The sequence below is a fragment of the Alligator sinensis genome, unplaced genomic scaffold (assembly GCF_000455745.1).
Source record: "Alligator sinensis unplaced genomic scaffold, ASM45574v1 scaffold80_1, whole genome shotgun sequence".
Classification (NCBI taxonomy): domain Eukaryota; kingdom Metazoa; phylum Chordata; order Crocodylia; family Alligatoridae; genus Alligator; species Alligator sinensis.
The window spans coordinates 1,449,411-1,464,002 of record NW_005842206.1 but is presented as its reverse complement, the minus strand read 5'-3'; the positions used below and the strand labels follow the sequence as shown (position 1 = coordinate 1,464,002).

At 40.8% G+C, this 14,592-nt stretch overlaps 1 protein-coding gene across 1 annotated transcript in view; it reads right to left on the bottom strand.

Annotated features, from left to right (window-relative positions):
* LOC102388353 (protein diaphanous homolog 3) overlaps positions 1–14,592 on the bottom strand; it is a 435,025-nt gene that overhangs the window by 397,119 nt on the left and 23,314 nt on the right. The window contains exon 3 of the mRNA XM_006026725.3: positions 12,458–12,588. Coding sequence (XP_006026787.1) covers positions 12,458–12,588 — 131 coding nt within the window. The remainder of the gene's footprint in view (positions 1–12,457; positions 12,589–14,592) is intronic.

Here is a 14,592-nt window from a genome sequence, read left to right as displayed (position 1 = left end):
CGCATGGGCTGATTTGTCCTGGGCCCCACACCTTGCTCAGGTTGGCTCTGCCAATTGTGCTATGCACTGCCCAAATATACAGTAGGTAAATTCTACCACAAAGAGCTTGTAGCCTGAATAGATAAGATGCACACGTGAATAAGTAAGAAGCACACAATACTGGTGGAAAATGGTATAAACACAAACAAGTGTATTAACCACAGGTTAAAACATGCCCTTGGACTTTGCAAATTTATAAAGTGACATTTATAATTCACTCTCTAACAACAACTATGTTTTGTTACTTCTGAGAAATATAATTGCCCCCCCTCCAGCATGAATTGTTAATTTTTTTTTTTAACATACATTATAGATTTGGTGAGCTAATTTACATGATTGGCATAGGTATAATTTGTTAAGGAAGGAGAGATATACACTTGTTCTAAAGTGCCATATGGAAGTGAGAGAGAGTCCTATTGGCAGGCACAGTTCTTTGGGTAGAAGGGATCTCTTTTATTAGACTAAGTAGTTGGAGCAAAGTTTTTTGCAAGCTTTCGGGCACACATATCTTTCTTCAGGCATAGGGAGACTGCTGTTGTTCTTAACAGGTAGACCTGTTCAAACTCTCAGTCATGTTATAGGGATAGCAGGAAGGGAACCATCATGGTGAGTGTCTGTACCAGAGCCACCCAAAAGGAGTTCAGGCTTCCCCGCCACCAAAGAACTTATTGAAGTTTCCAAATTCCAAGTACTGATGGGGGACCTGAACAACAGAAATCACTGTAATACAGCATATAGAGGCAGTTCAATAGCTTTTTGGAGCATGTTGAGTTTAATCCTTTAGTAAACATGGTAAAGAGTGTGCATGTACAGAAGAGCAGGGAGAGGGGCAAGGAGCACTTCTTTCATTTGTTGCTCAAGAATAGGGAGGGCATGCGTGAGAATCTGAGGGTGGAAGGCAACATGCATAATAGCTGCTATGATATAACTCAAGATGAGTTCAAGATCTTAAGAAAAAGAAAGGAGAACAGTAGGATAAAATGATGCCAAACTTCAGAAAAGCAAACTTTAATAAACTCTGGGAACTGGTACGCAGAACCCTATGAAAGGCAAGTCCTGAAGGAAAAGAAGTCCAGAAAAACTGGTTATACTTTGAGAAAGACCATATAAAGTGAACAAGAACTGGTAACCCTGATGTGACAAAAAGAGAGGAAGTGTGACAAGAGGCAGGCAGCAAACTCTTCACTTAAGTTGAGTCTTAAAAAAAAAAAAAAAAAAAATCTTACAAAAGTGAAAACGTGACCATGTTCCCAAGGATGAGTGCAAGATTATCCACACAGGCATCCAGGAAAAGAGAGTTAGGAAGGCTAAGGCATTAATTCTGATGAAGCCAACAACAGATATAAAAAATACAACCAAAAAAAAAAAAAAAGGAATAAATCTACAAATAAATCCAGAGGAAGAGGAAAACTAAGGAAAATATAAGTCCCCTAACTGAATGCAGATGGCAATCTAATTAAATCATGGATGATGCAAAAAAGGAGTATTTAATGCTTTCTTTACTTCACTCTTCCCAAATAAAGCCAACTATGAGTTGACACTCACAGATGACAAGCACAATTGGCAGCGAAGATAAAGGGAAATGCTAAGCAGTGTAGAGTAGACAAAGAACACATTAATGATTTAAAAAGCTGGAAGTTTTCAATTCAGCAGGGCCAAGCAAGACGCATCCTAAAGCATACAAGGAATTGGCTGCAGCAGTTGCAGAGCCATTACCTATTCTCTTTGAGTACTCGTTAAGGTGACTGGAGATCCCAAATGATACAAAAATGGTAAATATATACAGATCTTCAAGAAAGGGAAGGAGGAGGATCTGGGGAATTATACATTAGTAAGTCTAACCTTGATGCCCAGAAAGATTATGGAACCTATCAACCAAAAAAGAGAAGAAAAAAGAAAAACCTATTTTAGAGCACCTAGAGAAGAACAAGGTGACCAGAACCAGCCAACAGGGTTTCATCAAAAGCAAGTAATTTTTAACCAACCTGATTCCCTTCTGCAACAAGGGAACAAGCTTTACACATTGTCAGGGAGGATTGGATGCAATATACTTTGACTTTAGCAGGGCTTTTGACATGGTCTTCCATGGCATAATCATTAATAAGTTAAAGAAATACTACCTAGATGAAAATACCAAGAGGTGGATACATAACTAGGGTTACCATATTTCCAGGATCAAAAAAAGAGGACACCCATGGGGAGCAGGGGGCAGGGAGCTGCCAGGAGAGGGGGTGATGATATGCCTGTGCCCTGCCTCTGCCCCTCACTCCAAAACCCCTGCCCCTCCAGCCCTGCCGGTGCCCCTCATTCCCAACCCACAGCCCCGTGCCCCATAGTCCTGCCAATGCCCCCAATCTGCAGCTCCCTTCCCCGCCAGCCCTGCCGATGCCCCTGACTCCTGACCCAGAACCTACTGTTTCCGCAGCTCTGCTGCCCATGCAGCTGCTCCGTGCGCACATACGCACTTGCTGGGGCCCATGCACAGAGCATGTGACCCCCGGCAACTAATCATCTTGCCTCCAATCTGCTCATGCCATGGAAAAGTGGAGGCAAAGCAAAAACCCGGACATTTGCTCTCATTTTAACAACCCACCTGGACACAGGACAGGGGGCCAAAAAAGAGGACATGTCCAGGAAAACCCAGATGTATGGTAACCCTATACCTAACTGGTTTAAATCGCTGTGCCCAAAGTAACCAATGGTGCAATGTCTACTTGGATGGAACTATGAGTGGGGTTCCTCAGGGGTCTGTCCTAGATCCAGTACCGTTTAATATCTTCATTAATGATCTTAGGCAAACTAGAGCCTGAAAAGAGATTTTATCCTGCCTATTGTTAATAAAATTCTGAGAGACAATGCACCATTTAACTACTGCTGCCTCAGGCCCACTTTGGCTAGGGACAGGCATTCAAAAAGCCTAAGTCTGAATTGACTGATTCTTTGCAGGTTAGTCTAACATGGCTAGGATGAATGAGTTTGTAACCATTCAGACATCCCCTCTGGACTAAAGAAATGCGGTACATACCTGCAGTGGCTCAGGCTAGAAGTCAAGGGCACTAGAGCAGCCTTCCCTTCCCTTCTACAGTGCAGAGCTCAGGGGGCATAGCCAGGCCCCAGAAGAACTATATGATTAGGGAGGAGTTCCCCCCAACTCCTGAGCAGCCCAGCAGGAAGTTGCTAACACAGTATTTGTCACCCCTAACTCAGTGTTTATCAGCTCATTAAGAAAACCACAGCCTCTCTCCATTAGTTCAAGCTCTTCTTAAACAGCTTTTCCAAGGAAGGAACAGAGGGACTTTACCAGCTACCAAAAAACTCCTTAAGCCAACACAGTCCTGTCTGTCTTTGTCCCATCCCCCACAGTAGAGACTGTAGCCAGCATGTGGTATGCTAGATAATGCTGAGAGGTGTCTGTGCAAGGCAGAGGGGAGAGGGGGATCTGTGCTTCAGCAAGGAGTGCTGAGGAGGAGGGGCAGCAGGAGGAAGCCAGGCAGATGCCACTGTACGTGCAGTCTCTGCCATAGCTGCAGCCAGGGAGCAGAGGGGAAGGGCCAGCCCAGCTCTCTGAAGCAGAGAGCCCAGCCCAGCCCACCGCACCCCAGAGAGCATGCCAGGATGCTGGGGGACTCTGATTTAACTTAAATCAGGAAGGGGTCTGGGACAGACATTGCATAAAGCGGTTTGAGCCAAATCAATTAAGTCTAATGCTACATTCAACCAGGTTTATCTCAAACCGGTTTCAGCCATTTTCAAACTGGCTTATGTGCACTAAACATCTGTTCTGTTACAGCTTTAAACCAGTTTCTGATCACTTAAAGCTTGGTCCTAAAGGCTAAGGACAGATGTTATACATAAACCGGTTTAAGTCAGCCTGCTTTTAGTTAAGAAAGGTTGTCTACCTGTGGTGTAGAAAAAGGGCAAATTTGCAGATGACACCAACCTAAGTGGAGCTACAGACACTCTAGAGTTGCAGTGGTTCATGTACCACCAGTGGTACACAGACAAGCTGGTGGTATGTGTATAAATTACATACAAATCAATATAAGTTATAGGAAACTGGTGGTACGCATACCACAGATTGGGAACCTTTCTTTACTAAATGAAGGCAGACTTAACGCAGCTTGATCCTAAAGTGGGCCGCTGATATTTAAGGTTGTATCTTTTTTAATTAATGGTGAGCAATCTGTCAGTTTGGAAATCGCTGTTCTAGAGGGTCAGATTAAGAGGTTCAGAATGACTGATAAAGCTGGAGGAAAAGATCCAAAATTAAGTGAAAAATTCATGAAAAAACAAGTACAAGTACTGTAGCTAGGGTGCAACCATCAAATGCAGGGATGGGGGACTGACTAGCTTAGGATGCAGTACTTTAGCTAAGGGCCTGGGAATTATAATGGACCAAGAATCAGAGCACAAGTATTACTGAATAACAGCCACCTTGTCACATGAAGAAGAATGGATATAAACAGCAAACATCTACAAGCAGGAGTAGCAAACTTTATTCATCCATCTTATTCAATATTTTGGTAACTGCAGATGGTTGAAAGGCTCCAGAAAATCTTTTCCATTTCCCTCTGGTCAATGCTATGAAAAAATAGGGAAGGAGCAGCATTCTAAATTACTTGCAAATTAAAAAGAAGCTCTATATAGTGTGCATTATAGTGATGATTTCACAAGGCAAAACTCCGCATCTCCTTATAATTTCTAGAACATTTAACTCCTATAGCCACCCTGTTCTCCCACAGCTGGCTTTTCACCAAGTTGTAGTGAAACTTCAGGATCAGGACTAGATTTAAAATATTCACATCAAGCTTGTCAAAAAAATCATATTAGTGCCTAAAACATCAGAAGAATCCAAATCACAGGACAAAAATAAAAAGCAAACTTTAGACTCAAATCTGGAACATTTATATAAAAACATGTAGCAAAAGGTAAACCTGTCTCTTTTTTGTGTTAAGCTGACATTCCTAAATTTTTATCATCCATTTAAAATTAACAGGATTTTACAATACCCAAGATCATTGATAAACACATCCTTTGTTGAATAAATGTAAAATAAAGCCTTTTGAAAAAGACAGAAAAAGGTGCACATGACAAGTCTGATACCAGAAACTGGAAGGTCAGCTTCCATAATATATAAATAAAAAAAAAAAAAAATCTCATTCTTCTGTCAGTCATTTATCAACCATATTTAATATAATTATAGTCTATAGAAAATTTTCATTTGCACCTTCCCTGACTAGACCTGAAGTATTAAAATAGAACAAGTTGAGCAGGACTTAAAAATACCTAATGAATTGGAAAAAATGCCTAAATTAAAATAAACATGCTCAGAAATAACTAATAAATCCCTCTTATCCAGATCACCATATGCACAACTTCCTTGCTTCTTCTGGGGTTATGATGATGATCCAACCTACATCCATGAATGGAACAGGAAGTGAGGAAAACACCTAAGCAGAGAACAAATTTATCACTTAATTTTTTTGTCCTGTATCTACTGGAAAGCCGCTACAAAAGCTAAATTTGTCTGAGGGTTAGAAACCTACTTCCAAATTCAAGCCCAATTTAGCCATAGCTTTGCTGAGATAAACAAAACCAAGACCATTTAGTTTTAAGAGAGGCTTTCTATTCCTCTAATCACCCTAGACATTATGGCTAGTGACAGAAATTACATATAAACTGATATAAGTGATCGGAAACTGGTTCAAATCTGTAACACAACAGAAGTTCAGTGCACATACACCACTTTCAAAATGGTTTAAAGAGAAACCTGGATGTAATATCAGACTTAACTGATTTGGGTTAAATTAGTTTATTGAACATCTGTCCCAGATCCCCTCCAGACTGAAGTTAACTCAGTCCCACAGCATTACAGGATGCTTAACACCTCCCCAGCAAACCCCACTCTTCAGGGTGGGCAGGCTAGCCTTGCCCCAAGCTGTCTGCTCCACCTAAGCAGGGAGGTGTACTCGAGCAACACCCAGCTTCTGGCCTGAGCCACTGCAGGCATGTGGCTGCATTTCTGGAATTCAAAAGTAAATGTCTGTTCACCTGTTTATAGGTTCAATCTACACAATTTAAACTAATCTGCTAAGATTGATTCAATTCTGCCTCAGGCTTCTTGACCGCCTGTACCTAGCCCTTAGAGTGATTAGATGTCTACTCAACGTCTACTCCAACGTGAACACATGAACAGATGACCAAAACTATATACAGTATTCAAGATGACATACTACCAATGATGTTAATACTTTCCAATCTCTACTATGGGACAGTTCAACCAATGACATTTGCCTTTTCCATGGTTGTTTTATATTGACCACAGTATAACTATGAGCTACCAATAGTAACAACATTTTTCTTCTCAATTGTTTTCTATTGATAAACTTCTAGCTTATACCAAACGCTTTAATTCCCACAGTGCATGACCCTGCACTTGGTACTATTTAATCTCATCCCAATTCTATTAGTCTGCAAGTCTTCAATGTCATCCAGTTCTTCCTGTACAATTTCCTGATCCTTGTCCAAACTGACAATGCCTCTCAGCTTTGTACCATCAGGGAATTCTATTAGCTTGCTCATGCCTTTGTGCACCAAGGTCAACAGTGAAAAGATCAGCCTTGGGACAGATCTCTGAAGAACTTCACTAGTAACATCCCCTTCCAGCCTAATTATTTCTCTTGCAACACTACTGTCACAGTGCATTAAATAATTTGAGTATGCTACATTTCATACACAAGGTATTTCCCCAAATTGGATTTAATACTGTCACATTTGCGCTCTATTTATAGTTAGGCTTAAACTATGTTCATTTTTATGTTTGTATGAACCATGTATTTTGACATGAAAGTGTTTTTGTAAAATAAACCATCTAGATGAGGGGCATCTGATTAAGTGTCAGGAATACCTTACATCAGACAACAGCCATTCATACTTCACACCTGGCTTGCATGAGGGAAGCTAGAATAGGAATGCATATCAGACAATGGCTGAACCACTTTTAGGAGCATCAGTTTACCCAGACAATGAATAAAAGGTGCATATCAAAAACAAATCTCATCCTGAGGCAATGCCCCCTCCCCCCCGCCCTCCCTTTCCAATAGGGACCATGAAGGAAGTCTAATTGAGGGGTTTTCAAATTTTTATTGTGTCATGAAAATATTTTTGAATAGGAAAAATACCTAATTTGTCAGACAGGTGCATCTATCTGAATAATATATGCTCCCTGAGATGTGAATAGAGAAATAAAAAAAAATGGAGAGATGTTAAGATATTTAAGAGATGTCTTTTGGGTAGGATGGTTTTACAGTAAACCATTAAGCTTATGTGAACATGTAGTCTACCAGCTGAAGGATCTACTAATGACTGAGAACTGGAAAGGGTGAATGAAGCTAGCTCTAGTTATGGAAACAGAGTGAGATCTTTGTTTTATTTCTCTTGCATAATTTCTCTCCCTAAAGCCAAGAGTTACTTTCTCTTGTATGGGCTGTCTATCTTGTGTAGCAAATCTTATTTCTGTTTTATATACCTTAATGATCATTTGTGGGGAGAGTGATTCCAAAACAGCTGACTGATTTAAAAAAAAAATTTTTTTTTGCATAATTTCTGGGGAATAATCACAGGAGCACTCGCAAGGTTTGCCTGCAACTAAGATGTAAGATCTGGTCAGGGTCCTGAATTTTGTCTAGCAGAACAGTCTGGGGAAGAATATCCACTCTGCACCCAGAGTCTTGGGAGAAGGTCTAGTGCTTCCAAGTCGACATCCGCAGCAATTGTGACAACTACCCTTACTTATGTTTGCTTTAGTTGGTTCTTTATCCACCTACAATATCTCAATCAAATTTTTTCTACTGAATCTAGTATTTTAAATAGCAACCTTAAAGTGTTAAGAGTACAATAAACTAATTTCAGTAGTATATCAAAAAAATTCAAGATTTCTAAAGAGTTGTACATAAACCAAAAAAATTAACTAACTTGATAATATTTCAGTTCTAAAATGAGTGGAGTGGCTGGGGGTAGGCACAAGGGGAGGGCTAGCAAAAATTTACCAAAAAAGGACAAAACTATGAAACTATGAAACAGCAAAATTTAAAAATTACTTTCATCAAAAGTCCCTATACCACCTGCCTCCCCGCTGCCTGACCCTCTGGAGCCATGCAGGGATAGCCCTGTCCCAGCCACCTGCGGAGGGTTCAGGATTGAGAGTGTGGTTGGGGGGTAGAAAGGTAATAAGGTTTATTGACTTAACAAAAACACAACTAATATCTGACCAAATGACAGAAAAACACTTGGTCTAATCTTCATGGAGCCTTCAGCAAGCACCTTTATCTCACAGACATAATTTTCAGCTATCACATAGGGGGAGGTGAATTATGCAATGCCCCCCCCCATAATTAGATACAATACATGGAAAATTATAACAAATGTATATAATCTAATGGGGGAGGGTCATCTTAAACTCCAGATCATCTTGGATGCAAGTAAAATAATGTTTTTAATATCATATTATCACCTGGAACAGCCTGATTTGATTTCAGAGTATGATTTTTAAGTAAAAAGCTATACGTATAGCTTCCAGCAATAAAATAACTCATTTAAGAAGTAATTATTGTATATTTTTAATTTCAATATTACAGTTTGAATGTTTAAGTTACAAATATCTAGCCAACTGAAACAAGAGTAAATTTAGTGTAGCTTACAAGAAAAAAAAGTTAGGTTCATGAGAATGGACAAGGAATTTTACCATTCCCTTCAACACAGAAATAATGGCTCATTCCTCAAGCTCATCAATAAAGTGACTCTTGCTTTCCTTTCCAGATGCCAAAATGCTTCTCCAAATGCCTCCACTATTACACAAGTTGCATTCTCCTATTATGCTCATTTCCTGTAAAGTTTCTTCCCAGTTTCCAAATTCTGCTCTTCCAGTACATTCAGGCTCTCTCTCTCTTTTTTTTTTTAGCAATATTTGAAAAACACATTACTTCTCTTCTCAAAGAGCTTCACAAGATTGCTCTTGTAGTCTATACAAGTTCCTCATCCTCATTTTCTAGGCTTGATCTCTGCTCTCACATCTCATAATTAGCATCCATATCCCTGCCCACATATCTCACCTTCCCCTTCCTCTCATGTCCTCCATCTTCCATCATTTTCTATAGCACCTAGTTACAAAGACATTCCCTTAACCCAGTTAGTAATTTTTTACAAATATTTTCATTAAAATGTCTTACTCAAAAAAAAATCAACAAGTGTTCACCCACATCAATAAAAACGAGATCATCCACCAATGTTAAAGGAGGTACATCCTATAGTAAGGTTTAGACTGCTCTTTATTACTGCAGGTTCCATGAGTATTACTATTCCAAATATTAAGTAGTTTTATCAATATTTTTAAAAAATTATTAAAAGGAATAACTCCATTTTCTTTTAAAATAAAATAAGAAATAATATTTACAGTCAAAACAGTTTTGACTTCTATGAAAAGGGACATTTTCTTCTATATCTCTATCGGAAAGGACATTTTTTGACAAAGTACCATATAAAAAAACCCCAACATCTCCCATCGCCTAGAGAATTTTTCCAATGGATGAAAATTTAGTGTCATATAAAAGGATAGCCATATGAAGTCATAACAAGCAACAAAAGAACAAGAAACAAAACACAAACAAACAGCCACAGAGTGCATGTTGGTGGGTGTCTTTCTCAAACTAGATCTTTAAAAGAGAAGGGGAGAAAAATGCAGCCTATTTCTAGTGAAAATGTACCAGAAGAGCCACAATAGACAACTAGCTGGCACCCTTGTAAACTTTGTAAATTAAGTATTTCCAAAGGGGACACATTACTCTTTTTAAACATCTCTGCTATACCAATGTAACATTTTATATACAGGAAAAACAAACAAAACAAACAAAAAGACTAAAAGGGGTCTGAGGAGATCATCCAACCCTCATTTCCTCTCCTCTCTAGACTAAACAACCCCAATTTTTCCAGTTTTTCTTCGGATCATATTTCCAGTAACTTTTTTAGTACTCTTTTCATGACTACCCAATTTATCCACATACTGCTAAAACCAGGGGTGGGCAATTATTTCAGTTGGTGGGTTGCTTAACGAGGTTTGGTGAACTTGACGGCCACATGAGTAGCTCCTCCCCTTGACAGTTACCCCACCTCCGGCCACCATCGTGGGACTGGAAGTCCCCCCCCTAGCCTCCACCCAGATTTTCCTTTTGGGGGGGGGGTTTCCATCTTAGAACCAATAAAAAAAAAAAAACCCCATACACTAAAGTCAAACACCTATTATTTCTGTTTGCATACTGTATATAGAGGTGATTGCATAATAAATAAAAAATAAATTCTTAGTCTTGTATCGTCTGTGTGTTTGTTAGGGGGGTGGGAGGAGCAAAGGATGTTGCGGGGGATGTATGGCATTTGTGGGGTGTAAGGGATGGTGGATGGCTGTGGGGACCCCCCCCCCACACACACACTCCCCTTAAGGTGCGCAGCCCCCTGCAGGCAGCTACAGCAGCAGACGGGGGCGCTCGTGCCCCGTGCAGGTCCTGCCACCCAGAGGCGCACAGCTCCGGCCAGTGACGCACATTGCAGCAAAGAGTGCAGCCCAGCCACAGCACCTCTATCACCGGGGCTCCCTGCCACTCACGCACAACTTCCACACACACATGCCACTAGAGGAAAGCTCCACGTGCTGAAGCCAGCTGCCTGCGCCACTCCCTGCTGTGCAGGTCCCAGGACTCTGCAGGGAAGTGGGGGTTGGGGGTCTCCTCCACTTCCAGCAGAGTCCCAAGAGCTGCAAAGCATGGAGCAACATAAGCAGCCAGCTCCAGCTCGTGGAGCTTTCCTCCAGCTGCACGCAAGTGTGGGAGTTGCACATGCATGGCAGGTAGCCCTGGCAACTGAAGCAGCCCAGCCTAGCTGCACTCCTCACCACAATATGCAACACTAGCTGGAGCTGTGCATACTAGGCAGCAGCACCAATGCCAGGCACAAGCACCCTAAACACCCCTGCCTACTGCTGCTGCTGCCTGCAGGGGCTGTGCACCATGGAGCAGTGCCAAGGGGGGCCCACACACACCCCTGCACCCTCCCTCACACCCTGCCCATATGAGCTCCATGCTGCCCCCACCTCCTGGGCAGGCTCTGCACTGCCATCAGCCCCATCCCCATGCCTCACACACCCACCCAGCTACAGCTCCCCTGCCCCATGCACCCCCATGCCCCCACTAACCTACTTACTACCTGGAACAAGCGGGACACCAGGGAAGCTGAGCAGGTACCCCAGTGGCTGCAGCAGTCCCGCCCGGAAGTTGCGTGCTGGCTGGGCTGGGCCCTTCTGTCCACAAGGGTGGAATGGAGGTACAATAGGCTTTGTCAGCAGAGTGTGTATAAGTAGGGGCCTCGCTCCCACCCTCATGGGCAGAAGGATTGGGCCGGGTACTATTTGGTGAGGGCCATGGGCTGGATGAAAGTGCCTGGTGGGCCGGATCCAGCCTGCAGGCCATATTTTGCCCACCTCTGGCTTAAACTATGATACTCAAAACTGCATACTGTTCCACTTCAGGTATCACCAGTGCTGAAGAGAGTGGAAGAATCACTTTGTAGTTTGAATACCTAAGGGCACATCTCTAAAAGAGGGAAGATTGGGACACTGGTGCAGTCCTGGGAGTGAGGCTGTCAAACAGCTGATTCACTTCTCTGGGTGACATCTATTTCCAGCCTACATCAATTCTTAGCCTGTTCTATCTCTGCTTTAAGGCAAATAATTATCCTCCCTCACCCTGCTGCCAGCAGTGCTCCTTATCTAACAGAAGTTTGTTTTAGGCTTTACAGTCCACTGTTAGTTTCCCATCATCATTTCCTTTGGTCTTTCCCTTACTTCTAATGTATTTATAGAATGAGTTTTTCACCTTGAAACTCAGAGGTAAGCAAACCTGTAACTTCTGACATTAGTCTTCCCAATGGCAAACAGGAAACAAAATATGTTGGGAAGAAAAGAGACTATCCATGCAAACAAATGGTAGGAACTCTAGCAATTGGCAATGCATTAATAACCCTCCCAGATTTTCTGTCCAAAAGTAATAAACCAAGGGGTAAGCTGCACATTCCAAAAATAAAGTACTTCTTGAATTAGTATCAACTGGAAGATTCATCTATCTAGCAGTCAGGAATAGTGCCGATTCTTCTTTGGATCTAGAGATTGTTTCATATTCTCTCTCTTTTGCTAGCTTCATCTGAACAAACAAAAATTATTTTAAAACTAGCAAACTCAAACAATACATACCTTAAAACAGAACAAAATATATAATTGTACATATAAACTAATTTTATTTAGGAGAGAAATTGTAGACTGAGAACTTTTTAAATATTTTCAATATGACAGTTTTGTTCGAACAGATGAATATGTTACCTGACAGGGTTACTGGTCAAAGACACTCGGAGAGACTCTAAGCAAGTGACAAGTCTTTCATCATTTGCTCCAGATTTAAGTTCCTGGATGAACTCCTGTGGAGAAACTTGTCGACTCCTCTTGAGGCTTCCCTGCAAGAGGAAAATTGCGCTTATTCTCTCAGGTATACAAAAGTAATTTATATAGATAATTCTTTTCAAGAGCTGTAATCATTAAACTTGATTCCTGATGCTTAATAAATTGTTCTAGAAACTGTACTAAGACACAGTCCTAAAACTTCTGTCAGTATTTGCAACCTGTGCTCTGTATAGTTAAACTCCTTCAGCATATTTTCATTATTGCAAAATCAGTGTTAGAATGCAACACACAATTTGAAGCCTAGATATGAACACTGTAGGAACGATAGCTACATTATGCTCTCACCTATGCCAGTAGGAGCTAACCTTTTTGACAAGCATGCCACAGACTGGCCCCACACCCTCCCCTTAACCAACTTAAGTAAATACGTCTGTAAATTTGAATTTAATTTTTTTTTTTTTTTTTTTTTTTTTTTACTTAAATTGAGAAAGCATCAGAAAACGTGGGTGTACTTTAAATTCAAGGACCCCTTCTATTTGTTGGAATATGGAATAAAATGGAGAATGACTGGCTAGGCTGCAATACTGCAAAAATAGTCTAGGTTACATTGTTAGTTCCACATCCAGTGTAATACTAGTGTAAGAGAGAGCCTAAAAATGTACTGAGATATATTAACAGGAAAAAAGTGGGTAGTCTAGAGAAGAGCAAGAAAAATAGCTAAAAATCTACAAACAGATAGATAAGTAAAGGTAGGAAAAATTGGAATTATTTAGTCCAGAGAAGAAAAGAATGGGAAGGGGGTAGGGTAGAACAAGTCTTCAAAACACAGAAGTGGTTGAAGAGGATGGCATAATCAATTGTCCTCACAATGGAAAATGGACAGCAAGCAGTAAAAGGTCTTAAACTGCAACAAGAGAAATGTAGATATACAAAGAAAGCTTTATAACCTAACTATGAGGGAGTTCAAACAGTGAAAAGCTGTTTGCCTGAAGCTGTGGAATCTCTAACTATGAAAGGTCAAAAACAAATGTTTCTTTCTAACATGTTCTCGATGGGGATGATCCTGAATTGAGCACAGGATAGACTAAATGTCCTCCTGATATCCTCTTCCAGCCTAGTTTTCTTCCTGTGTTTCTCATTATGGGGATTCTGTCTAAGAAAAGACTAAATATATTATGTCAGTGTTAAACGTTAAGTGTCTGTTAAGTTTATTAATGCATCTAATGAATATATGTTTTGACATTAATCTGGCCATTCTGTCCCTCTAAATTGTCTTTAAGAATCTCAGAAGGCTGTCCTTTTCCCATTTATTTAGTACAATTCAATATACAGGTGGCAATATCAGGGCATAGAACTAGGAACACAGGATTATATTCCTGGTCCTGCCAGTTACCAGCTGTTGAATATGCAAGTCATTTGACTTCTCAGTTTCTTCATCTACATCTTGAAAACAGAAACTCATCTCCCAGGAGTGCTGAACACTGGTTACAAAATTAAGTCTAAAAAAAATATTAAAATTAAAGATATTCTAAAACTACTACTTATATTGTCACTTCAAGAATTGGATTAGAGATGACAAAAATTTCCCAATGAACTGAAAAGAAGATGCTATAAGAATAATACAATGGTAAACTTTTGTGCATTCTATGGGGCACAGCTTAAGACCCAGGATTGACTGTGGTAGACCTAGCAAACCAAGAGTTTAGGTAAATGTTAGGGCTCCAAGAAGCTCCACAATATCTGGACTTTAGTGACTGCAGAAGTCCCAAACAGCAGAAGTTTAAACACCACCAGGTCTGGACAGCAACTAAGGAGACACTCTGAGAATTTCAATGGCAATTACATTAGGGGTGGCATGGATTTAGGTCAGTGTTTCCCAACCTTCTGCAGCCCAAGGCACACTTACATTAATAACAATTTTCCGCGACACACCTGTTAAAGCATTCCTCATCCTCATACCTATGAGCTCCTTGTAAACTCATTGTCATGGCAAAATTCTGCAACGCACCTGTTCATTACTGACAGTACACCACTGTGCCGCGGCACACTGGTTGGGA